Consider the following 25,262-nt stretch of genomic DNA (forward strand, 5'->3'; position numbering starts at 1 on the left):
TCAGGTAGCACCACCATGTCTTTCCAATGGTCATCCAAAAACCAAGCTCAAAATGTGCGTGATAACTCCGCTTTGCTCTCATGGCATTTTGCGTTCTTTGTGCACTTTTGCTAACCTGAGCCATGGGCTGGAACCGATATCATTTAGGGGGTGGAAGACATGACGGTGGGTCCTTTGATGCAGTATATACGCGCAGTTAGATAACTGATTTACCCCGATGCGAATGTGCACAGCTCCTCAGCAAGGTCACCGATGACCAGGTACGCATTCTTTTGTATCGCATGGACTAGTATCTTTGTTTAGTGATTCTTTTGCGTCTGAAGATCACGGAAAACCTAAAAAAGAGGTAGTGATTTCCTATTCATGCGTGCTGCTTGCTGAGCAGTTATTTACCGAAAAACGGATACCGTAGGATTCAAGCAGATTTGATGTTCACGTATATTGGTACGTATGGTCAAGTTCATGGAAGCGATTATATTTGACTAAACAGTAAGCCTACGTCAGGACCTACTCTCGTCGCCGGTAACTCCATACTTGTCCTAGCTCACCGTTGTTGAATCGGAACAGTGACTGACTTCGCACAACCTGGTTAGTGAATCCCTATAAGAAACTTTCTTACTTTACGGAGAAAGAGATAGGTACGCGTCGGCATCTCTGTGAACTTTTCTTTTCTACTATTCTGTCAACGCTGACTCGTAAAATGGCTGTCTGTAGAGCTGTATCATGGTGCCGTGAGTATCAAGATACATCATGTTGCATAGGATGACGAAAACGAAATATGACTTTGGCTTCGTAGGCGTCCTACGAGCATCCCCCGCACATCTACGCCGTCGCTGATAAAATGTAGGTGCACTCTGCTGCACCCTCTTCTCATGCAATGACTTAGCCACCAGATCGCAGGTTCCAGAGTATGATTACCGACGAAGAGAATCAATGTGTAATCATCAGGTACGAGGAGCAGAAGGGCTGTCCGTTCAGCCCATGCTGACTTTAGCTTCTACAAATGTGTAGTGGAGAGAGTGGAGCAGGTGTTTATGGAGCATTCGCAGCCGATGGAATTACAAGCTTCTGAAGCATTTCATATCATTGCACAGGCAAGACGGAGTCTGCAAAATTGATCATGTACGAATGAGCGCATTGTGACTGCATGGGGTTCTCGCGTTTGATGTATTCAACTTGGTTCCCGTCACAGGAACTACATCGCTGCCGTGTCCGCCAAAGGTGGATCGATGAATCGTGTTGTAGACGAAGTTAAGCGAATCATTTTAGGGTCGAATCCCCTATTGGAGTCTTTCGGCAACGCGAAGACTCTCCGAAACAACAACTCCAGTCGTTTCGTATGTACCTTGAGTTTGCTGTTTACTCGTCAATTTGAAACCTCTCTGAGATGTGCTGGCTTTAGGGAAAATATTTCGAAATCAACTTCAGTAAAAGCGGGGCACCTGGTGGGGGGAAAATATCTAATTTTCTCCTGGAAAAGGTAATGTCATGGTGCCCTTTGCACAATTTGCAATGTAGCTCATCTGTAATATTGGACCATCAGTCTCGAGTTGTAGGACCCGGTCCCGGAGAGCGGAATTTTCATATTTTCTACCAGATGACCAAGGGTGCCAGTCCACATGATAAGGAGCAATTGGGCATGATGGAGCCAAAATATTTTCATTACCTCAATGTCAGTGGAGAGTATAATGCGGACGGTATCAACGATGTCGAAGAGTATGAAGACATGAAGAAAGCAATGGCAGTGTGCCAGATCAGCGAAGCGGATCAGCTGTGCGTATTGCAAATTGTGGCGGGCATTCTGCATCTAGGAAATATCGCATTCTTCGAAGAAGGGAACGACGCAAAAGTGTCAGATCCCCAAGCATTGGCATTTCCTGCCTATCTTATGGTAAGACTTGGTGCTGCAGCCATAATTTTCGGCGGGCTCATCTAAGTCCATGGCTAGGGGGTATCCGAAGACTTACTGCAGGCGAAATTGACAAGGTTCGTGTGGACAGTTTCGGTTCGATTGGATTACGGGCTAATTTCTGTTATAGCCGAAGGATGACCACTGGCGGTTTTGGCAAAAGAGGCTCCTCCTACAATGTACCGCTTAATGTGCAGCAGGCACAAGGAACGAGAGATGCACTTGCCAAGGTAGTGTTTCGGGCCCCGGGCGTTAGGTGTGCTTTAGTTACAATACTCACCAGCAAGGATAGGCATTATACAGTCGCCTTTTTGACTGGATAGTACAGGTTTGCATCTTATACCCATTAATCATGACTGCCAGCAAATTTGACTCTATCCTAGGCCGTCAACACAGCAATGGCTAACTTAGCAGCCGGCTTACGAGAAAAAGCCCAGCTTTCCTTGGGCGTTTTGGATATCTTCGGGTTTGAGGTACTTCATATCCCATTTGAGCCGAACCACAAACATCTAAATTCGGCGTGTTCTACTTTATTCCTTTAGATCTTTGAGGTATTATGCAGATGCAGTGAATGCCTGAACTCGACTTCAGATACTGATTGAAGGCACCGTAGCGGAATGGATTCGAACAATTCTGCATTAATTATGTGAACGAACGATTGCAACAGATTTTCATCGAGCTCACTTTAAAATCCGAGCAGGTAAGCTATGACGGTGTTACATTAGATTACCGTGAGATGTCGTGCTAAGGTAATTGTCAAAACAGGAAGAATATCAGCGAGAGGGTATCAAGTGGACACCGATTGACTATTTCAATAATAAGGTGGTGGTTGATCTGATCGAAAGTAAAGTGAGTCTTTGAGGAATTCTGCATTCTGAAATGAAGGGGTACAATGTTAAACGACCGATGAATAGAGACCTCCAGGCATCATGGCAGGTGAGCTCCATGGCATCTTTGGATTCCATTTGATAATGATTAATTTTGACGGAATATTAGTCTTGGACGATGTGTGCTTCACCATGCATGCTGTGAGCGAGGGGGCAGATCAAACGTTCGTTCAGGTTGGTACACCTTGTGGTGCCGTTTGAGGGCAGATTGAGTTCACCCACAACGACTATGGAAATTGCAGAAATTGGATATGGCTTGTTCTCAAATAAGGTGTGTATTGCTGAAGCGTTCGGCACTGGTAAATGGCATTATCTGAGAGTGAGTACAGCATTATCAAGGGATGCAGACGCAATTTGTTATTCGTAAGTAGCCGCGGTACTTCAATTGTTAATCATTGCGTTGATGCCTTGGTTGTACTGTAGAGCATTATGCTGGTGCTGTGACATACGACTGTGACGGTTTCACAGAGGCAAACAAAGATACTCTGTTTAAGGACCTAATCTCTCTTATGCAAACGACAAGCAAGTACGTCCGGATATGGGCAGCAGATGGCGACGGATGCTAATGTGTGGTATCAGTCCTTTTATTTTCAATCTCTTCCCAGAAGAAGTGGACGAGACCGATAGAAGGCGACCAACCACTGTATCTCACAAGATCAAAGTAAGGGCTTGACTAATCCAGCTGACCCGATTGAAGTTGGATTTATATATTAATCTTCGTCATAGAACCAAAGCCAAGAGCTAGTGGAGACTCTGATGCGGTGTACACCTTCATATGTCAGGTATCGTTTGATTCTTTTCGCGCGTACAATACAATTGTGAGATTTCTAATAGTTCTATAAAAGGTGTATCAAACCCAATGAGACGAAGCGGCCGAAGGACTGGGATGGCAAAAGGTGACACACGTGGTGGGCCGTAATCCACAGCTGCCTTCCTCGCTCACATACTAGGCCGATATTTCCAGAGTTGAACACCAAGTCCGATATCTTAATTTGAAGGAAAATATAAGGGTGCGGCGTGCAGGTTATGCCTACAGGAATACATTCGAGAAATTCCTCAGAAGGTAAATACTTGTTGGCATATATGTTTGATGAAAGAACGTCCCGCTCACTCCCTCATAGATTTGCAATTCTGACGAAGGAAACCTTTCCGGTCTGGCACGGTCGCACGGAGGATGGTATTAAGGTGATAATGCAATCGGTCCATATGGAGCCTTCAGAGTGGCAATTGGGTGTTTCGAAAATCTTCATCAAGTCGCCCGAATCTCTATTTCTGTTGGAGGAGCAACGCGACCGGAAGTATCACGGATATGCTAAAGTAATTCAAAGAGCATACCGGCGCTGGAAGAGCCGAAAGTATTTCTTGGAGCTGCGGAAGAAGGCCGCTGATGTGATGTACAACAACAAAGAGCGAAAGCGGTTCAGTGTAAACAGGGAGTTTTTGGGGGACTACGTTAACTACCTGGACAATCCGATCCTGAAGAATCTTGTTGGTGTGTTAGCGATCTCTCCCAAAATTCAACTGCCTTTATCCCTGCGACGTTAATGTTGGAAACGATTTTACAGGAAAGCAAGAGAAGGTGTTCTTTGCGGACATTGTCACTAAATATGATCGGAAGTTCAAAGCCGCTCAACGGGAATTGCTCATAACGGAAACCAGCTTAATAATGATTGGAACTGAGAAAGAAAAGAGCGGGCCGAACAAGGGCAAGCTAGTGAAAGCCGTAAAGCGGAAGATTCCTCTAAACGATGTCCAGTCAGTATCCTTGTCAACCAAACCAGACGACATCTTTGTACTTCATGTGCCGTCTGAGTACGACAATGTGCTGGAGAACATCTTCAAGACAGAACTGATAACTGTGCTTAGGTGAAGTCAAGTCGAGTTCGCATAAGTAATGGGAAGGGATTAACATCTATTTATCAAAGTGAGAAATACGAGTTAGCGGTTGGTCGAAAGCTGCCCATAGTCTTCTCAGACAGGTAGGGTGAAGAGTCTTGGGACGCGATGCAAAATATCTGAACGACGTTTTACAGTATCAAATATTCCGTAAAGAAAACGACATGGCAGAGCGGCGGCCAGCATGAGATCCGTTTTGTGACAGACGCCTCTGTTAAGGCACCACTGATTAGAAATTCAGGAAAAGTCACGGAAGTCCGAGTTGCCAACGGTCTTCCCAAGGATTCGCGACCAAATGCGGGTACAGTCGCACAAACGGGAAGAGTCGGCGGTGTCGGAGGTTACGGACGGGGAGGTGCCACACCAGCAAGTGGCTACGCAGCTGGTGGTGCGGGGCGAGCACAAAACAATTTCTTTGGGGCCTCATCAATAGGGGGTGGTGCTGGGTCAAGACCAACGGGAGGCGGATTGGGGGGCGTTCCTTTACCTCAAGGCATGGGATCGGCCACAAATCTGGCAGCCAAGAAGCGACCTCCTCCCCCGCCGCCTGCGAAAAAACTGCCGACCTGTCGGGCTTTATATGTGAGTAACAGAATTCGCACTGTTTATCAGCATCTGCTTATTTTGTGTCTCGGAACTCTTAGGACTACGAAGCTCAGGAAGCTGGTAAGCATGTAGAGCCACCGGGTGCCGTAAGTTTTAGCTTACACTATATCTGTGTCTAGATGAGTTGACGTTCAGAGCCGGAGATGTTATAACTATTGTGTCAAAAGGTAAGCGGTTGGATTCTTGGTGCAACACGTCCACATAGCTGAGTAGTCACATCCTTTAACAGATGACGAAGGATGGTGGCAAGGGAGCGTTAGTGGAAGGAAAGGGTTGTTTCCCGCAAACGTGAGTCTGCAATTCGTTCACTTGATCCAGCGTCTCCATGTAACACTAGACTCCTCTGCAGTATACTGAGCCAATGTAGATGACGATGACTGTATGTGGGCACATTTTGTTCCCTAGTATATAAGGACAAAATTAAAATAGAAATGGCATCGCTGTCGCCGTATTTTTGGTTTATTGAGTATGAAAGCTATCCTTTTGACTCTTGCTTTTTTGCGTCCTCATTTATATCAACGTCCTCCCAGTCATGTTCTTGAGATTCACCTGTAGCAATGTCTGGGGTCGTTCGACCGGTTGATGGCGGGCTGACGCTCCAGTCCTTTCTTTTCTGGTTCAGGAAACTACTGACGTTGGCGAATATTTGGGATGTTGTAGCTAATTGACAAAGTTAAACGAACTCAGGATGACTGTTTAATGGCCCTCCACCGTTACCTTGCAGTCGTTGCTGCTGAGCGGGATCTGTGACAGTGTCCATTGCTTTCGTGAGAGATGTTTCGACTGCCTTATTTATATTCTGCTGTATAGGCGATAGGTTTCTTCCAAGTTCAGAAAGTCGGGCAGCAAAAGACGTTTGAAGTATACCAAACGTTGATGCGCCTTGACAGGGATGAGCTGGGCTAATACTGGGAGAGGAGTTGGTACTTCTTAGGAGGCCATATACAAAGGAAAATGAACGCAACGCACTTTGGATTGTCTGGCAGTTCTCCTCCTATTATTGCCAACCATTTCGTGTAATGAATCGTGGATTGCCATGCCTTCACCCAGGCGGGATTGAAGTCTGCTAGGAAATCTTTTCCTAAAATGATGGACAATAAGCTCCCATTGCATTGTGGAAGGTCGATGAAGCACACCTCGTATCGCTGGGTCCACAGAGATTGCCGCAGTCTGAGCTGTCTTCACAGAAGCCAGCAAAGTAAGAAGGTACAGCTCAAACCTTGCTCGGATATCGTCGTCACTGCCCTCGAAGGACAATTGTTGATTCATGGACATGTCGTCTGAGAAAGACCATGGCATGAGCTACTCGCATGAAGGAATGGAGTGAATGAATCAAGTAAACCTTCTGGACTCCACGTTGCAACAACTGATTTCGTGATATCTGAAGATAGGTGTTTAGACATTGTTTGCATGTATGAAACAAGGTCAGGCATCAGCGCACCATCAATAAATTTCTTGTCTGGAGTAGTCAAGCTTATGAGGGGATTGAGAGCTGGATTCATGAGTTCTAAAGTACCGGTATCGACCTAAATCCCGCAGGATGTTAGCTAACGGCATGAAAGATCTCATGTACGAAACAGTGCAGGAACGTAGCCTACATTGGCAATGGCGTCGACTGCGCATCCTTTGTGGTGGAGGAAAATGGCATTACTGGTGCCCACCAAGTACGACTTTGTGTCGGAGGACATCAACACGTCCATTTGTTGCAAGGGGATATATGGTTGAAAGAAGGCCGACTGCATCAAGCATTGTTAGTAACCGGTTTCCCATGTATGACGGTCAACTGCTGCATACTTCTCCAAATATCGGTAATGGCATCCACTGCCGCAGTAGCCCTCCTTGCTGATCTGAGGAGACCCCATACATCTTTTTCGTCGGGTCATCCTTCCCCTCCGGCCCTCGACCCAGTGACGGAGCTCCAGCATCCCGAAGCCCTCGCAGCAGTTCTACAGATTGATCAAAATTTGTATTCCAGGTGGCGACAGATATCGCATTCGGTCTTCACTGACCTGGTATCAAAGAAACCAAGCTGTATTGGTAAGCGGACAGCCTCTCAACCTTGGAGCCAAAAAATAAAATCTGTGTCGAAGGCTCTGCGTCAGCACGATACGCCACGCTAGAACATCTATGTGCGTACCCTTTTTTCCAGAAATAATAATTTGAAGAGTTGAAGGGTTTTTTGCTTGAATTTATTCACTAACTCTCGCAAAGAGATGCCTAGAAAGTAAAACGCTTAAAACACGGCCGAACACGAAGGGAAGCATCCCCTTTATACCCATGTAAAGTGTGCTGTCGGGAATGTATCCTGAAACGGACACTGCCAAGCTGTTGTAGAGTGTCTATTTTTGAAAACGAAAAGGATGAGACAGCGCACCAGCTCGTGGTCGTTTCGCGGAAGCGGTTCAGACCTCTAATATTTCAAGCTTCGAAAAGTCCTTCTGCTCAAAGAATGCACGAGTCACTAAACCGAGCTTACTTCGGACCGATCCTAAGGTTTACATCAGCGAAAGCCAGGTGGGAGTGTTTAAAACGTGTACGGACCCAAAACGGGTTGGGTAGCGAGCACTACCACGGCTTTTTGCACTGTACTGCGAGTGACATCGACGGTTTTGTTGATGAGCTCCTGAAATGCCGGAACACAATGAGGTTCATGATGCAATTTCAACAGGAACGAATAGTACCCGCTTACACTTGCTGGCATCTGTCGGTAGCACGCCAGTCCAAACAATGTTGATTGCGGATAACTTTTCCACTCTGGGACTGGAGGAAGATGAAAATCTAAAGGAATGGAGCGCAGTTGCGGTGGAATGAACATTGTATGTTTCATATGAAGAAAAGGGGCAATACTTACAAATGAACTCTTCGTCCGTTGCTGTAATAAGCCATAATCTGTAAGTAATACTGTCTGACAGATTGATCCTGAAATCCACTCGGACTCACCGTGGGCTCCATCAGGCAAGCAAAGAAAGGGCTTAGGATCAAAAACATTCTATCAATGGTCATGGAACATATGACCAAAACCCAACTCCAACATACGAGAAAGGACCATTCCTCGGGCAAAGCTACAGAGGTATCCTCACGTAGCAGTTTATTATCCTCAGACGGGTTTGACCCTGGCAATGGTGGAAAGGGTGGAAAGGCAAACTCCACTTGCGGACCATTTCTATCTCCGTCCTTAGGTCGGTAAGAGCTCTCGACCGACGATAAAGGCTTATCATGCCAATTTGAAACTTATACCTGTGATGAAAAGCAACGCAGAGTACTGCATTTGACAAGTAGCCTGGTTAAGGGAAGCTTCGAAGACTTCTGAACAACTACTCGGGGCACACTACCATGCAAGATTATACGCGACTTTTGAGGTTGGGGTTCAGTAGATGATGCGGATTCTTGGCTCAAACTTGCATCGCCGTCCTTTGGTGCTTCCTCGTCTATGGTTGCATTTTCAGATTTGGTTTCAGGCTCCATAATGGGCCGTAAAATGTAAAGGATCGTCGAGCGCAAACGTTGGAGCAAACGCTGCTTCAGTCAGCGCTGCCCTCAGTTGATCACGTGACAAGCCATTCGGTTACCGATCAACTCGAGCGTTCCAAGCGTACCAAAGGTACCAGACGTTACGCGCTTGATTTGTTGGGCAACCGCCAACGGCTGAAGGCTTTACTAGCGATCAACTCCGATGGCAGACTTTATAGGTGCGTTCGTTAGACTTTGTGATATGGTGTTCAAGGTGGTAGATTACTGTATAGATGCACGGCTGATCTTTCTGCTTTTTTTGTAGACGAACTACTTGTGTTGCGAAACAGTTTTTACCTGGGCTCGTGGCAGCAGGTCATTGACGAGGCCTCGGATCCTTCGAAAGCCCCACGGACAGATGAAGCAAAGCTTCAACAGCGCGTGCTATTATATCGTGCATGCGTAGCTCAAGGCAAGCCGGAACGTGCCATTGCCGAGATTCGCGATAACGATGCACCCGAACTTCGAGGGGTCAAATGTCTTGCACGCTATGTTAAAGCCGCATCTTCCCAAAACACGTCCGAAAAAAGCAAGGCTGTGCAGGATATTACCACACTGGCTGCAGAGGGCACAAATGGGCTCAGCAGTACTGTACAAGTTCTGGTTGGGTCTGTCCTGTACGCTGAAGAGCGTTATCCTGAGGCATTAAAAGCCGCGGTACAAAGTCCCCGAAACTTGGAATGGTAAGAAGCCTGTGGCTGGCGCGAATATGGCAAGATCCTCTTTCTCATCCAATGTCCCCCAGTGTCGCACTCGCTATTCAAACATATCTTAAAATGGACCGCCCCGAACTTGCCCGCAAAGAAGTCGAGAAATTGAAGACCTGGGCCGATGATGCCACATTGGCGCAACTAGCTGAAGCCTGGGTTAACTGTTACATCGTAAGCCGGCATCCACGTTCAAATCTTGATATGCCTTTACCTGAGATTGCCAAACAAAACAGGGAGGAGACGAAAAGATACAAGAATCTCAATACATCTTTGAGGAACTGGCTTCATCGAAGCTTAGCACCGGTCGACTGGTTGCTGGACATGCTATCTGCAAGATGCAGGCTGGAAATTTTGCAGAAGCAGAACGACTACTACTAGAAGCTCTCAGCAGAGTAAGGCATGGTTTTCGGTCGCTGCGAACGGGGCAGCCCTGTCCGTAAACTGGTAACTGAAAACAAACTACGTTGCAGTACGCAAGCGACCCCGATGTTATAGCTAATCTGATTGTATGCGCAACTGCCACTGGGAAATCTGCGGAAATTCTCTCCCGATACACAAGGTACAAGCAGTATTGTACTGTTGTGTTTCATCGCGTCCATCTAATCGTGAACTACACTCTGCAGTCAACTTAGACAAGTCGCTCCGCAGCATCCCTTGCTGCAAGATCTCGTCCTCAAAGAATCGCTTTTTGATCGGGCTGTCCAACGATATGTATGAGCAAGGTGCCCGATATGATAGGGAGTACTGAACACAAGGACCGTTTATCGTCGTGCCTCTGTAATATAAATTTATCGAAATGAAGTCGAGCTATCTACGCGCGATATATATACACACTTTATATGAGAAATTCTGATGTGCTTCACTGCCAGCTCCCCTTGGATGTCCTCTGCTATTCAATTATCTCCCTGATCTAACCGTCCCAGCTTGCGAGAGCTCCTCTCCTGTACCCACGAGAATCCATGGCAGTACTGGTGACTACGAACACTGCTCCGCCCATTAAAATGCACTACCCTCATTGAACCATCTTTCGCACACCGTCCTCACGAACTGATTGTACCAAGCCAATTCTGCGCCAGAACGAGCAAACATAGCAAACGGATCGTTCCTGAGAGCGACATCCTCCTCCTCTTCGTCGCTATCCCTGGTAACTAGCCCATTTTCTCCGTATCGGTTCAACGCCTCGCGCGATTCCCGGCGTTTCATTCGGGAATCCCGCCATCTCAAGAAATTGTTCTCCACCAACTGCTCAACCAGTGCTAGTTGATGTCGTTCTAAATGATGCACTGCAAGGCACCCGTTTCGCAGTATCATTGACAAAATTATGTCCTTTAGATTTGTCTCGTCACCACTGGGTAGATTGGAGCGCAAGTACGCAAGATGCTCACTTTCGCGCTCGAGGATATATTCTGTGAAAGCAGAAAGATGAGCCATCTGTTTTGCCAGGAGAAGGCGGCTATCCCTTATCACCTTGTAACGGCTTGTCCTGGTTCGCAAATCGTCTCAGTTCTAGCATGTTTCCATTGAAATTATAGACAAAATGGTAGGCAGTCTCGTTGTCAAACTTCTGCTCATTCTTCAAACTTGGATTCAAAGTGTTCATTAAGTAGTCCGCGACCTTCTCATCTTCCACCGATTCAAGACAACGATAATCGAGTCGCCAATCAAAGCCTCTCACTGAATGGAAAGAACATTAACACAACAGATATACACCGAAGCCTGCGGGATCGCCACCTACATCGTCTGATGCCAGCAAGAACGGACTTTTCCGAGCTGCAAAAGACAACATCGAGAATCCCCTCTGATTCGCACTGAAGAAGCCACTGAAATGCATCTTCTATGCCGTTGTAGCGATCATCCAGGGGAAGATAATTGTGAAAAAGAAGCTGGATGTCATCAATCACCAAAAGCGGTGGTCCCGCGGCGGATGCCGGACGAAAAAGACGCAGCGCTTGGCTGATATCGCTAAAAAGGTGCCCTATTTCTAATCCATCGTCCGGAGATATCACATCTGAAGCGATATTCCAACAAGTCTCAGCAAGCGAAACGAATCAAAATGTGCGAGAACTTGGAAAATTACCTCCTTTCAATCCGAAAGCACGTGCCAGAGCGAGCTGCCAAGCATCCTCCAAAGCTTCTGACGATGTTGTGACATTGTCGTTCAACTCCTCTTGTTCAGCGTCATCAAGCTCTGTTGCACTTCCACCATGTCTCTTGTTGAGGACTTCGGCAAGCTTCATGTAGATGGCGGGCCTTGATGCGCACTCGGAAGTAGTCCAAGTTGCTAAGGCAGTGCCTTTCCCAAGACCTGGTGCCCCTTCAACTAGAAAACATTAAGCCATATAGCACAGTCAGTAGGGTCCGTCGGTGATCGTCCATGCGCCAGCGGCCCGGTGGGGTATGCGACATGCACGCCGAGAATAACAAAAGCAGTATTACCAAGCAAAGGAGTTCCTGCCTTTTTCGCCTCTTTGACCTCAGAGACAAGGTGCTCGGTTTGTGCGGGAAAGGGTGGAAGGGAATATTCTGACGTCTCCGCCGATGCCTCATTTTCGGCAGCTGATTCCAAGATCTTCACCAAGTGGTCAATAACGTCCTTCACACTTGGCTTATCTAGTCCTTGCAGATCCACTTTGACAGATGGCTTTCGGCGGCCTCCCTTTCCTCTCCCTTTGCCGCTGAACAGTGACGAATTCTTACGATTTTCGTCCCCGACGGCAACCTCATCACCTTCCCCAAGTGACCACAGTGCCCAGACAAGAATGACGGCAGCAGCACCTCCTATGAGGTAAGGTACAAGCTCGGAATCTAATCGAGGTCTTGGTGCTTTGAAGCGGGCCATGGGGATAGAAATTCCGTCGAGGTCCTGCAAGAAATCGCTCAAAGCAATGCTCATCGAAAGTGCAATTTACCGCATTTGGACAAATGATATGCACTGGCAGTGCGAAACTTGACCTTCCAGTACGAAACTCCCCAACCATCATGGCGTTCGCATTTTTTAACAGCGGTGGTGAAGATTTCATGGGAACTACCCCCAGTTGTCTCTCCTATTCAGAGGTTGGTTGATTTACCTCGATGTTAACAGTAAAGGATATCTTCGACGCATTGCCTTCTAGCCTCCTGAGCGAGGAAACCGAAGGTTACATCCGAGCGGTTCTTGGGGAGTCTGACGATACCCCTTTGGAGCTGGATGAGGTGAAGGAGGTTTTGGCGGACTTCCTTCAAGACGCTGGTTGGAGTCAAACGCAAGTGGATGGATTTATCGCTCAGTTTCGCCAAGCTACCCCCCAGGCTGAGCCCAACGCAGAGAGTGGGGAACACGAGCTTAAAAAGTTGGAAGAGTCAGTGAAACTCTCCGTGAACACCGAAGAATCTGCACCGAAATTAGTAGATTTGAGCCCCTCGAAAGCATCGTCACCGCCCCAATCGCCTCGACGGCCTCCTCCCAAAACTAAACGCGTAGCAAAAACTGTTGAAGTGGTGGCCACATCTCAGGTGTCGAGATTTCATGCGGAAACTTTGGACACACTCTCAAACGATGTTGATTTAAAAGGCGTCAATATCACTGTGGGGGATCATGCACTTCTTGTGGATGCGAATCTACGGTTGTTTAGAGGTGTGCACTATGGGTTAATCGGTCGTAATGGAGTCGGCAAGTCCACTCTTCTCAAGTGTATTGGGCACAAGCAGCTTATAGGCTTTCCCACCAACATCAAAGTCTTATATGTTGAGCAGCTGGAAGGGGTGGAAATGTCAAGACCTGTAGTTCAGGTGGTTATGGACGCTGACAAAGAGGCATCACGTCTGCGAAGAGAGACACTCTTGATTCAGTCTGTACTGGAAGCTCCCAATCCATGTGAGATTGCAAAAGCAATGCGTACCATTCGGCTTGCTCGGCTCGTCGAAGAGAAAGATGCAGCGAGTGAATTGGCCGTTAAACGGAGCGGAGCTCGAGGAGCTGAAGCCAGAAAGCAGCTGAAACAGTTGGAGAGCATGGTGGCAGAGATGGAAGAAGCGCATAAGGCTCCCATTTCGCAAGAGGAGATGGATAATGCCGCTTCAGAAGCGCAAGGAGTTCTAGCCGACCTGTACGCCATGATGGATCTACATGATAACGATGCAATGGAAGGCAAAGTGCGGAGCATATTGAAGGGTCTTGGCTTTCCGGTTGAATGGCATGATCGGCCGCTCGGAGAGTTGTCGGGTGGATGGAGGATCCGAGTCGCGTTGGCTGCGGCTTTGGCTCTGCGACCAGACGTACTGCTCCTTGATGAGCCCACAAATCATCTCGACCTTCCTGCCATTCTCTGGTTGCAATCTTATTTGGCGAGCTTAACAGATACCACCATTGTGACAGTCTCGCACGATCGAGCCTTTTTAAATGCGGTCGCACAGGAGATCATAGTTTTTAAAGATCAGTCACTAACGTACCACACCGGGAATTTCGACGAATACTTGCAGCATACTGAAGAGGATCGCAAGTACAAGGAGAAGATGGCAGATGCTATAGAAAAAAAGAGGACAACAGCAGCAAAGAGCGTGCAGACCGCAATGGTTCGTGCCCGTCAAAGCGGAGACGACAAAAAGATGGCGGCTATGGCATCAAAACAAAGGAAACTGGAACGATTGGGTATGGAAGTGAACGAAAAAGGCCATCGCTTCAAACTGAATCGCGATCGCGCTGGGTACCACAGCACTATGCGTGAAGAAGTAAAGGTGGAACGGGCTGAGCAAGCTTCAGCGTGGTCGATCGCGAATCCCACACCTTTGCGGCAAGGGCATGCCATTCTTGAGGTTGAAGGCGTATCCGTGGGATTCGATGCACGTCAACCAATTCTTTCGGACGTCACTATGAATGTGACCCAATCGTCTCGAATCGGGATCGTTGGAGCCAATGGAAGCGGGAAGACTACTCTTGTGAAAGTGCTTGTTGATGAGTTGTCCCCATTCAAAGGCCGTGTGAATCGACATCCTACAGCCAAAATAGGATATTTCACTCAGCATCATGTCGACGATCTTCATAAATATCCAGCCGACACATCCGCGATCTCGCTGCTACTCCAAAATCAACCTGGGATGCGGGAACAGGACGCACGCGCACATCTTGGAAAGTATGGCATCAAAGACGCGGTCGCGCTCCACCCTCTAAGACATTTGAGTGGAGGGCAAATGGTCCGAGTTGCATTTGCCTTGAGCACTTTTGGCTCGTCGCCACACCTGTTTGTTCTAGACGAGCCGACCAACCATTTAGACTATTTAACTACACAAGCGATGATAGAAGCTTTGAAGAACTTTGAGGGAGCAGTTGTTATTGTATCGCACGATCAATATTTCGTTTCTGAAGTTGCGAACGAGGTGTATTTGGTTATGGACGGACATGTAAACCGGTTGGAGGGTGGTATGCAGGAGTATGTAGCGCTATGTACCAGTCGAAAACGATTGAAATAATCGTGATCCTTGGATAAGGCATAACCAAAAGCACGCCCCATCTTGCCGTCCAAATCCCAACTTGCGCGCAAGTTCAGAAGCAATATGTCCTAAATGGGATGAGAGATGATGAGTCATTCTGCATCTCACCGGTGGGCCGATGCAGTCCGTCCGTGTCTTCCTCCTGCCGTCAGTCTCTTCTGTCCTTTCGTCCCAATCCAAGAGGAGCTTACACAACATGCCATCGACTGAAGGACTGTTGGTCGCCGGCTTTGCCGCCGTGATCGCCAGTTTCTCCCACTTTACAGGGTCCTACATTCCATCGCTTATCTCGGTGGCCCTCCTCGCCGTCTACCCATTGACGCGCCATATGACGAATGGTGGTTATGTTCAGCAGTTTCCAACCTTTGAGGACTGCTCTGATATCTTTTTGAATGTACGGTTGCAGCAGATACGCGAGTTCCTACGTTGAGTAAGACGGAATGGAAGGAGTTTCCACTGAAAGAGAAGATCATCATCTCGCACAACACCGCCATGTACGTTGCAGCCACTTGCGGCTTTTTGAACCCAAAGCGAAAGAGCTAAATTCTGCACTTTAGTTATCGGTTTGCTTTACCGAGTCCGGATGCGGTTCTTGGTCTACCAATTGGACAGGTAGGCACCTGCAACTGGCCAGCTGCGCAGGCGGTCGTATTGACGGTACGTTTGCAGCATATTTCCGTTTCGGCGGAGATCGATGGAAAAGAAATTGCCCGAAGCTATACGCCAACTAGCTCTGATGACGAAAAGGGTCACTTTGATCTTCTGATTAAGGTATAGTGCCGATGCTGGTGCTATCAACTCCAAGAGTCGCAGATTATTGAGGCTTCCCTGTGATAGTCCTATCCCACCGGCAACGTATCTAAATTCATTGGAGAGCTTAAAATTGGTCAAAAAGTCCGAATCAGGGGTCCGAAAGGCTTTTTCAGATACGAACCCAACTGCGTCCGCGCCTTGGGCATGGTAGGACGTCCCCTCCGTGCTATGACTCTGTCCCGGTCCACTAATTGGCCCATAGATTGCAGGCGGGACTGGTATCACCCCGATGCTGCAGATCATAAAGGCAGTTTTAAAGAACCCTGCTGACAAGACAAAATTAAACTTGATTTACGCCAATGTTACAGAGGAAGACATCTTACTCAGGGAGGAGCTTGAAACCTTGGCAGCAAAGCATCCTGATCAATTCAGTGTGTACCATGTTCTCAACAATGTAAGATATTTTGAATGTTGATACCCATCCAATACGTGCTGCTAACACCTCTGCTTTCACAGCCACCGGAGAACTGGAATGGCGGCGTAGGTTTCGTTAGCAAAGAAATGATTAAAGAGCACTGCCCTCCCCCGGCCGATGACATAAAGGTCCTCATCTGCGGTCCACCTCCTATGGTAAGACTGAAAGACTATTCGCTTCAGGGGCCATTGCTCATCAACTTCATGAACCCTCAGGTGAAAGCTATGTCTACCTACACCGAAGAGCTCGGATATCCTAAGGTTCGCTCGGAAATGCATGATCGTGAGCCTACGTCGTAACTAACCAGCTGTTAATCGTGTGCAGTCCAACGCAATTTCGAAAATGCATGACGTGGTGTTCAAGTTTTGAGCTACTAGAAAGAGAAGAATATATAAGCGTTATGTGTACGCAATGTTGTAGCGTAGATCGCGGGCTTAAACTTGTGCAGGGTTACAAGGGAATAGGGTATTTAGATATCTTTCGGACTACATAAGCGGAATAGATGCTTTTACATAAAAGATAGGCCGTCAACTATCCACTGTGAACTGCAGGTACATCCAAAGCCCATGCTAGAGCGGTCCTTGGGCTGGTCATGGTGAGTCAAGCATGTATGCAATCGCCGCTTCGACGTTGCCACCCTATCCAAAGATAAAAGTCAGGCTCAACTGAACTTATAAAATGACCCACTCTTGAAGACTCACGGCGGCAAGCAGGGCTCGAATACATCTATCTTTTTCCTGAAGCGATAAGACCACTGGAGCGTGAGTAGTTTTGCAATGGTAAGCAGGTATCTAAGATCTCACCTCAAAGCCCATATCGCGTAATGTATTCTTCACAAAAATGGTACAATGAGATCGCAGAAGAGATGCTATATGATAAACACATGCTTCATACCAATTGCTCGGCAAACCGCTCTTCGTGTGATTCAGTCAAGGACTGTGGCTCGACTTGTGGTTGAGCTGGCGCTGCCGTTGACGCTGTCAGCGGTTCAAATGGCTGAAATGCGCCCTGAAGTTGTTGGATTTGTTGCATCATGCTCCCAAAGTCGAAATGTGGTGCTGCAAGAGATGGGGCGGTAGTTGAGGACGGTGTATTCGGTGCGGCCGTCGACGGGGGCTATTGCAGCGAGGGTTAGTAATCAGACCGACCAAACTAAAGATGATTTAATAGATTAACCTGCAAGAAGTTAAGGGAGTTGAAAAGAGCAGGATTTCCAAATGGTGCCGTGAATGGTGACGAGGGCAAGGATGCAGAGTTGGAAGTAGGGGATGTGGTTGGCGGTGGCGCCCAGGGATTTGGAAGAGCCTGGTTGTTGATTCCCTCGCTTGATGATCGTTGTTGCGCACCCAGTAACTCTGCAAACCGACGATTTGCCTCGTCTATAGAATCCCTTCATTAGACGTTCAAACACGTCTATTTGACTGGTTGATTATTGGACGCACCTGTGCTCGTGTCCTCTTCCCGCATTTGACTTAAAGGTGCTTGTATATCGTGATATATGGAACTTAGAGCATTGAATCCACCAGGGATGTTTTCGATGTTCAGCAGCTGCCTGTCTGTCCTCACGTCATGTCACTTTTGGTTCAAATCCAGATTCCAGAAGTAAGGCATCCGAGGTAACATACCAACATTTCTCATCATTTCCTGGCTCTAAATTTTTCATACGATATTAGATGGTTAAAGCAATCACGACATGCAAAGCCCACAGGACGGCATACAAACCAATGCAGGGTTCCTCATAGTGTCGAGCATCTCTCTTAGGAACTACACCATCGATGACAAAAGTCAGCTACATTCGCCAGATCCAATTAATTTTCGCTTTGACGATTACCCGAGGATCATTCAGCGTTTGGCGAAGAGAGGGATTCGACTCAGCTAAGCGTGCAATCCTTGGGTCGTTCTCCAACATGGTACGCATAAATTCTGGATTCTCCAACATACTTCGGACAAAAGGATTTTCTAACAAGGCGCTCATATCTATTTGCAGACGGTTAATAGATTTCGGTGTTAAGGGCCAGGTTACATCTATCGCTGCAGCCACCTGGAAGTCCAAAAGCATTACGAGCCGCGCCTCCTGCTCCTGGAACGTTATGACCGGCTGCCGCCGCAGTACTTGCTTCTTCCGCAGCACGATTTCTGGCTAATTTTGTAGCATGAACTGTGATTCCATCTTTCAATCCGAGCGACGATACTGATTCTTCATCGTCCTTGAGCACGCGGCCAGCATAAACTAGGCGGATCTCGTCCAATGGTACATTGACGCGGGATGCCAGTTGAGCTTTCAGTTCTGCAAGTGTCTCTTTCTCAGGATCTGTAACTCTAAGTGTGATGTCGGTTCCAACATCGCCTAGCCCGGGTGCTAGACGGAACCGGATGTTGATGGGCGATGAACTGGCATCAGTGGAGCTAGACATAATCTCTGTGTAGGCTGTTTCTAGTGTAGAGGTGACAGAAACTGGCACTAGCTACTACACCAGGGAATAAACCGGCGACAACCGGTTCGGAAAAGCCAACTAAGCTACTACTAGGCAATTATACACGCAATACGTAACGGTTGTTTCTAACCGGATAATTGCCCACCACCACACGCGGTCCCTACTAGGCCTTGATCTGGAACTCTTGATGGCATTGAAGGCATCCAGGAGTGAATCGACTGGGCAGCATCACAAGCTGGGGGATTTTCAGTGACAAGGCTTGGAGACTAAAAACTGCATGTCAGTAACAGAATAACATGAAAAGAGATGATGCCATTGGTACATACCAACCAAGCTCAACTAATGTGGCAGTATAATAGCAGCTTTGTTGGTTCCGAGTGATTGTTGCTGGTTCCAGTTGGTTGTAGTCATCGGCAGGGCAAGGTGCAATGTGGGTCGTGATGAGTGTTGCGCAGATGGTTTGAGAGTTGAGGAACTGGTGAGGAAGGGAAGAGACAGGAAAGGCCCCCCTTTTATAGACCTTGAGTGTGGCAAATGGGGTCCAGCTGAAAAAAAAAAAAAAAAAAAAACATTACATTAGCATGCCACACCGCAGTTTGGAGAACATTAGCAGGACGTCTTTCAGCGATGGGGGTTCTGATTATGCAATATAATTAACCGGATTGATCCGGATGATAATGGGTACTAGTGCCATTTACTGTCAGCTCCACACTATGTACTGCAAACAGCGTTTCAAATTACGCGTCATTAGTCATTTGAATTTCTGGAACGTTTGGTTCTTGGTAACAATTGCAAGGGAAGATCCAAAGAGCTTTTGTTCGTTTTCAAGACTTGCCACGGATCTTGCTCCTGGGGTCGGAAATCTCAACGACGGTTGCAAAAGAGAGATGGCTCGTCCTCGCAAAGTTTTTGCAGAGCAACCACGCCCACCAACCAACATTGAAAGCAAGTTAGAGAACCTTGCTCGACTGGCCAAAACTGGACGAAGATCTCGTGCTCAAGCTCCGGATGAGGCACCTATCTCCCGCAATGGCCGACCAAAGAGATTTTCCGTGGACAGAGAAGACAGCGACGAAGCTGCAGGTGATAGTTTTCACAATGGAAATGAACTACCAGCAGCGACACTTGGGAAGCGATACAGACAGGATGACGCTGACTTGCAATCAATGGAACCAGCCACTCGCCGTCGCGTTGGTGTGAGGGCAGAAGAGAACTATTATGCATCTGCGAAATGTAAGTTGACATCCGCGTCAGTTGGTGTCAGACACGACATCTGTTGAGGGAAAGGGGCGCATGTTATTCAACTATGCTGTTATAGGGTCACAATTTCCGCAGCATGATGCTATGATGGCACAAAGATCTTCTCTAAGCCATACCATTACACAGGATTACAACCCAAAAGACTACAATATACCGCCATACTTTTTCCTCTCAAAGGATGGAATGATAGCTACTTTTACCTGGCATCCCCCGAAACGTGTGCGTTTTCGTTCTCAATATTCTTGGAAAGAACAAGGAAGGATACTTACGGTATAATTGGATAATATTCGGAACCCACACGCATAGTCATCTAAGTGGTGGATCCGCTTCCACGTACTTACAGATCTGCAGCGATATCCAGTCAGAAGAAAACACATACCAAGAATATGACTCCGTCAAAGCTCCCCGCCTTCTCTCATTTCTGAGGTCTCATTTGCAAAAATGCATACGAAGAACAAACGGACAGCTGGCCTATCGCACTGCATACCAACTGATCAAGCCAGATGCTGCTGAATTGATTCGACAGCTACCAATGATCGTGTTGGAGGACGCGATCCCAAATCCCCAGTATCCTGGTATGTAAAGGCTAAATTTGACGTGGCTTCATACTCAATAAGCTTCTGCAGGTCTAATATGGCTAGCATGTGCGACGGAGAAAGGGTTTCGGCCACCGATATCGATCATAGAGTGGCTGCTGGGATATGTTAGGGCTGTTGCTGACAGCCCATTTCGAGAAACCTTTGAGGCGTCTGCCTCGTCCGACCCGCTGCAACTGGTGTCCAGATCGGTTGCTGAGCTGCCGACATCGAAGCGCGACCTGCTCTATGCCCTTCAACTGACAAAAAGCCTACAGACATCGGCAGGTGAGCTCCAAATGCGGTGTTCAGACTGGTAGCGCTTTTGTTCATAGTGCTGTTCACTTTCTCAGGGAATAGATTTTTGATTGACAAAACCACGCGAGCTTGGTTTGAGCGCATGCGGTCAGACAGTAATGACAACCATTATTCTAAAACTCTGTATCAAGTCCATCATGTGCCAATCGATGGGGTGCCGAATCTTCAGCCAGATGAGCTGGAACTCTCAGCTGTGGATCCATGCTGCTCCGATATATTGGACATTTTGCGTCAAGAACTGGATGAAGAAGATCAGCAGCGATGGCCGGACGATGTAGTTCTTAAACATATGCTCAACGAGAAGAGTTGTGAGCTCCGTACAAAGATGTTAGTACCAGCAGTCTTTGGAGGGAGCGAATCAAAGAGTGCGGAAAAGCCACCTGGTGTAAATAGGATGGAGGTGGATTTGTTATGGAGAAAGTACAAAGAGAAGATTAGCCAGGCACAAAGGAGAATATTAAGGGGCGCCATCAGTAAGTGATATTGCTGACAGTAATCACTATATAGCTTGTCATCGCAAACATAATGCAGTATCTTTGGCTCCCTTGTCGTGTAATACCAGCGCGATGTTATTTTGCTGTCTATCTTTGCTGATTCACTATCGATCTGCAGTCTCCTTAATCACTTCATGGCCATCGAGTGTGAGAAATAATAGCAAGTCCTTGCCAACTATTGGGGAACCATCCTCACCTCCATGAGCCCGCTCATAGGTTAGACACACATCACGCAAGTCGCGCTCGATCACAGAAGACCAGCTCTGGATATCTCCCAGCTCCTGGGAACATAGGTTACAGCTTGTAGCGGTTCAAAAGGCACCCTTGACGGTAGTCCTGTCAGTTACCTTCAAAGCTGCGTTAAAGTCATTAACTAAGGTCAGCCACTGCCGAGATTGCCGGCCATGCTGAGCAGTCGCAGCAGATAGTTTCTTTGCCTCAACCTCAATATCCCGCTGATTTTTGAAAGCGGAGGCAACTCTAGTAATACACCCAGCAAATGTCACCAAGGGTTTTGAATTGTCTACGTCAAAATATAGAGTACTGGATACTACCGGACGTTCAATGTATCCGCCAGACAGTCTGTCAACGCCGTGACCCCCAGTGTGGCATCCCGCTGCAGATGCTCTGGAACCGCTCTCTGTTATTGACAATTGGGACATATTTCTCCAAGTTATCCTTTCCTCTTACCAGAAGATAGTTTATCGTTGACCTGTTTGACCTGATGGTCTTTGAGTGTTCTTGAAAGCATCAAAGACGAATTTGCCTCAACTTTTGGCCTCAAACGCGAGGGTTATGTCAGTCGACCACGTGAAACCAATTAACAAGCCTTGACCTCGCAGGACTGCCTCCCAGTTGACCTTGCGTCTTTGTGGGCGAGAGAACGTTTGAAGGTAACCATGATGTTTGGTTGCACCCGACGAAAATGTATAAGAACGGTAGGGGTACTACCTGTAGTGTTTGTGGTGTGTCTTGTAGGTATGTTGATATGCTAGGAACAAGCACATGTCGGGGCTTTCGCATTGTGTCATGGGCTGGCTTTTGGTAATGTTTCTGAGTGCAGCATGGTCCTACTATGCGTACATGTTTCGGTTTTATCGTAAGTGTAATTTCACGTTGCAAATGCAGAGTGTCATTCTCGTGGCTTACCTATTATCGCTTTTCCGTACATAGCAAAGTTAGTCTACCCGAACAGTCTAGTCCAGAGTGGTGCGTCAAGTCTTGTGTATCGTTATACCCGCGCTAACTGTACATATCTCAAATCCACTGTGTCGGCCTTTGAAAGGTCTCTATTTTGTACTTCTACACTTCCTCCTCGTCATGTTTGTCTGGAGCTATTACCGCGTAGTTAGCACGTCTCCGGGACACCCCATCAAGGTCCGGTTGCCATTGTACGCAGGAAAACAACGTGCCGATTCTTACGCACTTTGATCGGTTTTGCAGATAGTTGCCGTTCCCCCTTCCTCTACGCGGCTTGTGCCGCGAGGCATTGAGTTGAACGAAGGTGTGAGGCGAGCAGATTATCCACCACCTCTAATACCAATCAGCCATGTCGCTGACAGCAATATGGGATCTGGTGACTCGCTATTGGAGGAGGAATCTGATCGCGGGTACACCGCGGTATCACTACACCGGGAGGACGATGAAGATCTACGGGCATCTGCACGACCGTTGGAGACGAAGCGGGATGGTGGGCGGAGATTTTGCACAAAGTGCAACAATTGGAAACCAGACCGCACACACCATTGCTCTGTTTGTGAAAAGTGAGTTGCACTGTAAACATATCTATTAAGATTCTTGCGATGGCGATCTTAAGGACCGCTCGTTGTAATGCTCAGATGCGTGCTGAAACTTGATCATCACTGTAAGTCAGGGGCAAATCTCTACTCTGCAAATTATTCACTAATGCATCCCTTCAAATTATTGATACCAGGTCCCTGGGTGAATAATTGCGTTGTAAGTGATCCCAAGTCTTGTTAGCTATGTCATAAAATGCTGATGGGACTTTACTGTAGGGATTTGCGAACTACAAATATTTCTGTAAGTGTCGCTGTCTGCAGATTAAGAATCATCATGCAACTTATCATAGCATCTCTTTTTCAGATCTCTTTGTCACGTACACCATGCTATATTGTTTATTTATATTCTTTACAATGATGGGTACAATATTGTGGTATGGTGGAGATGACTTGATGAAGGTACAACCTGTTTGCTTTTTTAGCATGGCGATGTGTAATGGCTAATCACAGGGACCTCTCTATTAGGGTCTTTACGGCATCGATTTTCACACGATAATGCTTTTCATCGTGAGCGGCATCTTTGCTCTCTGCCTCCTCGTTTTCGTTGCTGTACATGCGGGTCTCATATCGAGCAACAAGACGACGATAGAGAGTATGGAAGGAGCCCGAAGGGTGAGACTTGAGGATAACAGTGTGCGGCTGGCTCGACATGTCAACATATACGATCTTGGCGCAAAGGAGAATTTCCTTCAAATCTTTGGGGCAAATTGGAGGTTATGGTTTGTGCCGTTACCAACAAGGTAATTGAACGTTCGTTCATTTCAAACCATGAATTGTGTTGTCCAACACTTCATCTTTGCAGTCTGGGCGACGGGCATTCATTCCCCTATAACCGGGAGACATATCGAAGCCTCCTCGAGGTGTGACGTATTTATCATTCTTTTCTCGGGGGGCAGAAGCAGCGTCTAGTCGCATGTTGTACCATATAGTTGGATAGAGGTTGGAGAGGTACCATTGCGCTTAAGGAAAATATTATAGATTATGGTTTCGCGAAAGGACCCTTATGATGCACATCAGTCCATCATGGTTGCCGTCATCGCTTTTGAATATTCAAGTCAAGCGGTTCCATCTGAAAACTCCAAGGAGATCACAACCTATACCGCGACGATACATTAACATGTCAGTCGTTGATGCCATCTTTACCTTACACTAAATTTTATTTGCAATCACAATCACTAATATGAGTATAACAACTAGAATAGCAATGATTGTTGTCCCTCGCGAGTTTCTCACAGAAGACTGTAGCACCTGCTCTAGTCTTCTACCCGCCCCTCTCAGTCGTCGACTTGTTGAATCGACTCTACCTTCGGTTTCTTCTAAAAGATCAACGTGTAGATCCAATTCTTCGTTGATCAGTAGACCTATATGTTTTTGCCGTGCTATTGTTTCACTGAGCTCGTCCAGCTGCGCATCTTGCTCTGCGGTGAATATTAGATTGTGGTCACGAGCCATCAATAGTTAAATAGGCTTGACACCCACCGTCCATTATTCTCTGTTGCAGATGAAGAGACTCTCCATTGCTCAATTCCTCATCCATGGTTGCCTCAACAGGATCCGTAAACCGAACTGCCTTGTTCCCCCCTTTATTTCGTGGACTGTTCCGCTGTGTGAACAGGTTCATTGTCTCCTCCCCGCGCGCCATCGCTTCTATCCGATCATACTGTTTACTGAGCTGCAGTATTGCCTCCTCCCACCGACGAAGTTCGCTCTTATCCCTGGAACATTATGTTGCTGAACATTCTGACCGATTTTGGCGTGTGGTACATGGACGAACCTTCCGGTCGACTCCTCTGCATCCGATAAGCTCTGCTCGAGCTTTCCAATACCGCTTTTCAATACCGAAAGGTTCTTCTGGATACGCTCATCCAGTTCTTCTGTGGACACACCGAATTTGGCTGCGTGCTTTCTCTCCAATATACACCCTATTGTGTCCTCCCCCAAGGATGTCAGTGTTGCTCGCTCTTTCTCCCTGAAAATGCCGATATGTGAGATAACACGTACAAGTAGGAATCAACAAATACGCGCTGACAGATACGCACCATGTTCCCTGCGTTCGTGCTGCTTCCAGGTCTGTCATTGTGGTCAGTTTTTGAGAATTTCGAGGAACCCGAGCCTTTGAGGCTGAACGTCAACCTCAACATCGTACACGTGATTCAGCTTACGTGGGCA

At 47.3% G+C, this 25,262-nt stretch overlaps 11 protein-coding genes across 11 annotated transcripts; 6 read left to right on the forward strand and 5 right to left on the reverse strand.

Annotated features, from left to right (window-relative positions):
* Positions 1-15: 15 nt before the first annotated feature.
* SPPG_01225 (uncharacterized protein) lies at positions 16-5,665 on the forward strand (the record flags this gene model as incomplete). The annotated part of the gene is made up of 39 exons (XM_016749552.1): positions 16-54; positions 148-165; positions 234-260; positions 324-346; positions 413-444; positions 505-522; positions 594-638; positions 715-731; positions 797-843; positions 901-948; positions 1,012-1,028; positions 1,095-1,122; positions 1,193-1,337; positions 1,403-1,480; positions 1,544-1,891; positions 1,949-1,986; positions 2,040-2,139; positions 2,202-2,237; positions 2,293-2,382; positions 2,452-2,460; positions 2,523-2,609; positions 2,675-2,758; positions 2,824-2,845; positions 2,906-2,974; positions 3,039-3,067; positions 3,126-3,159; positions 3,220-3,322; positions 3,376-3,457; positions 3,523-3,578; positions 3,642-3,692; positions 3,761-3,859; positions 3,918-4,288; positions 4,362-4,662; positions 4,722-4,775; positions 4,830-5,274; positions 5,337-5,358; positions 5,418-5,465; positions 5,528-5,586; positions 5,648-5,665. The coding sequence occupies 39 exons, from the start codon at positions 16-18 to the stop codon at positions 5,663-5,665; spliced, it is 3,237 nt and encodes a 1,078-aa protein (XP_016611807.1).
* Positions 5,666-5,680: 15 nt separating this feature from the next.
* Positions 5,681-8,782, reverse strand: SPPG_01226 (uncharacterized protein). Its single transcript, XM_016749553.1, has 19 exons — positions 8,631-8,782; positions 8,536-8,560; positions 8,335-8,461; positions 8,239-8,269; positions 8,150-8,170; positions 7,988-8,076; positions 7,840-7,921; positions 7,707-7,786; positions 7,574-7,637; positions 7,436-7,515; positions 7,308-7,377; positions 7,093-7,244; positions 6,897-7,034; positions 6,740-6,824; positions 6,641-6,679; positions 6,435-6,578; positions 6,268-6,379; positions 6,016-6,206; positions 5,681-5,958 (listed from the first exon to the last, which is right to left on the reverse strand). Exons 1-19 carry the CDS (start codon positions 8,761-8,763, stop codon positions 5,774-5,776), a joined length of 1,848 nt encoding a protein of 615 aa, XP_016611808.1. The 5' UTR covers positions 8,764-8,782; the 3' UTR covers positions 5,681-5,773.
* A 159-nt stretch (positions 8,783-8,941) lies between these two features.
* SPPG_01227 (uncharacterized protein) lies at positions 8,942-10,387 on the forward strand. The gene is made up of 6 exons (XM_016749554.1): positions 8,942-8,987; positions 9,074-9,491; positions 9,554-9,689; positions 9,752-9,910; positions 9,989-10,077; positions 10,142-10,387. The coding sequence occupies exons 1-6, from the start codon at positions 8,972-8,974 to the stop codon at positions 10,233-10,235; spliced, it is 912 nt and encodes a 303-aa protein (XP_016611809.1). The 5' UTR covers positions 8,942-8,971; the 3' UTR covers positions 10,236-10,387.
* SPPG_01228 (uncharacterized protein) lies at positions 10,225-12,464 on the reverse strand. The gene is made up of 5 exons (XM_016749555.1): positions 11,955-12,464; positions 11,596-11,838; positions 11,254-11,526; positions 10,986-11,192; positions 10,225-10,924 (listed from the first exon to the last, which is right to left on the reverse strand). Exons 1-5 carry the CDS (start codon positions 12,409-12,411, stop codon positions 10,515-10,517), a joined length of 1,590 nt encoding a protein of 529 aa, XP_016611810.1. The 5' UTR covers positions 12,412-12,464; the 3' UTR covers positions 10,225-10,514.
* On the forward strand, positions 12,451-15,003 carry SPPG_01229 (uncharacterized protein). The gene has a single exon (XM_016749556.1). It carries the CDS (start codon positions 12,591-12,593, stop codon positions 14,961-14,963), a length of 2,373 nt encoding a protein of 790 aa, XP_016611811.1. The 5' UTR covers positions 12,451-12,590; the 3' UTR covers positions 14,964-15,003.
* A 63-nt stretch (positions 15,004-15,066) lies between these two features.
* SPPG_01230 (uncharacterized protein) lies at positions 15,067-16,750 on the forward strand. Its single transcript, XM_016749557.1, has 9 exons — positions 15,067-15,322; positions 15,391-15,478; positions 15,542-15,596; positions 15,654-15,755; positions 15,822-15,944; positions 16,000-16,191; positions 16,254-16,367; positions 16,428-16,472; positions 16,537-16,750. The coding sequence occupies exons 1-9, from the start codon at positions 15,103-15,105 to the stop codon at positions 16,579-16,581; spliced, it is 984 nt and encodes a 327-aa protein (XP_016611812.1). The 5' UTR covers positions 15,067-15,102; the 3' UTR covers positions 16,582-16,750.
* SPPG_01231 (uncharacterized protein) lies at positions 16,631-19,153 on the reverse strand. The gene is made up of 11 exons (XM_016749558.1): positions 18,974-19,153; positions 18,254-18,913; positions 18,044-18,189; positions 17,935-17,976; positions 17,838-17,862; positions 17,655-17,768; positions 17,389-17,591; positions 17,107-17,328; positions 17,016-17,042; positions 16,914-16,949; positions 16,631-16,850 (listed from the first exon to the last, which is right to left on the reverse strand). The coding sequence occupies exons 2-11, from the start codon at positions 18,624-18,626 to the stop codon at positions 16,803-16,805; spliced, it is 1,236 nt and encodes a 411-aa protein (XP_016611813.1). The 5' UTR covers positions 18,627-18,913; positions 18,974-19,153; the 3' UTR covers positions 16,631-16,802.
* A 353-nt stretch (positions 19,154-19,506) lies between these two features.
* SPPG_01232 (uncharacterized protein) lies at positions 19,507-21,362 on the forward strand. The gene is made up of 5 exons (XM_016749559.1): positions 19,507-19,880; positions 19,966-20,177; positions 20,251-20,482; positions 20,534-20,770; positions 20,836-21,362. Exons 1-5 carry the CDS (start codon positions 19,535-19,537, stop codon positions 21,279-21,281), a joined length of 1,473 nt encoding a protein of 490 aa, XP_016611814.1. The 5' UTR covers positions 19,507-19,534; the 3' UTR covers positions 21,282-21,362.
* SPPG_01233 (uncharacterized protein) lies at positions 21,242-22,055 on the reverse strand. Its single transcript, XM_016749560.1, has 5 exons — positions 21,985-22,055; positions 21,849-21,921; positions 21,642-21,774; positions 21,491-21,575; positions 21,242-21,424 (listed from the first exon to the last, which is right to left on the reverse strand). Exons 1-5 carry the CDS (start codon positions 22,043-22,045, stop codon positions 21,399-21,401), a joined length of 378 nt encoding a protein of 125 aa, XP_016611815.1. The 5' UTR covers positions 22,046-22,055; the 3' UTR covers positions 21,242-21,398.
* Positions 22,056-22,165: 110 nt separating this feature from the next.
* Positions 22,166-24,104, forward strand: SPPG_01234 (uncharacterized protein). The gene is made up of 11 exons (XM_016749561.1): positions 22,166-22,272; positions 22,358-22,393; positions 22,468-22,503; positions 22,580-22,671; positions 22,738-23,057; positions 23,133-23,158; positions 23,228-23,250; positions 23,310-23,334; positions 23,398-23,492; positions 23,559-23,833; positions 23,896-24,104. The coding sequence occupies exons 1-11, from the start codon at positions 22,194-22,196 to the stop codon at positions 23,957-23,959; spliced, it is 1,071 nt and encodes a 356-aa protein (XP_016611816.1). The 5' UTR covers positions 22,166-22,193; the 3' UTR covers positions 23,960-24,104.
* A 127-nt stretch (positions 24,105-24,231) lies between these two features.
* SPPG_01235 (uncharacterized protein) lies at positions 24,232-25,184 on the reverse strand. Its single transcript, XM_016749562.1, has 4 exons — positions 25,133-25,184; positions 24,868-25,062; positions 24,573-24,808; positions 24,232-24,511 (listed from the first exon to the last, which is right to left on the reverse strand). Exons 1-4 carry the CDS (start codon positions 25,168-25,170, stop codon positions 24,243-24,245), a joined length of 738 nt encoding a protein of 245 aa, XP_016611817.1. The 5' UTR covers positions 25,171-25,184; the 3' UTR covers positions 24,232-24,242.
* Positions 25,185-25,262: the final 78 nt, after the last annotated feature.

The sequence above is a fragment of the Spizellomyces punctatus genome, assembly GCF_000182565.1.
Source record: "Spizellomyces punctatus DAOM BR117 chromosome Unknown supercont1.2, whole genome shotgun sequence".
NCBI lineage: Eukaryota > Fungi > Chytridiomycota > Chytridiomycetes > Spizellomycetales > Spizellomycetaceae > Spizellomyces > Spizellomyces punctatus.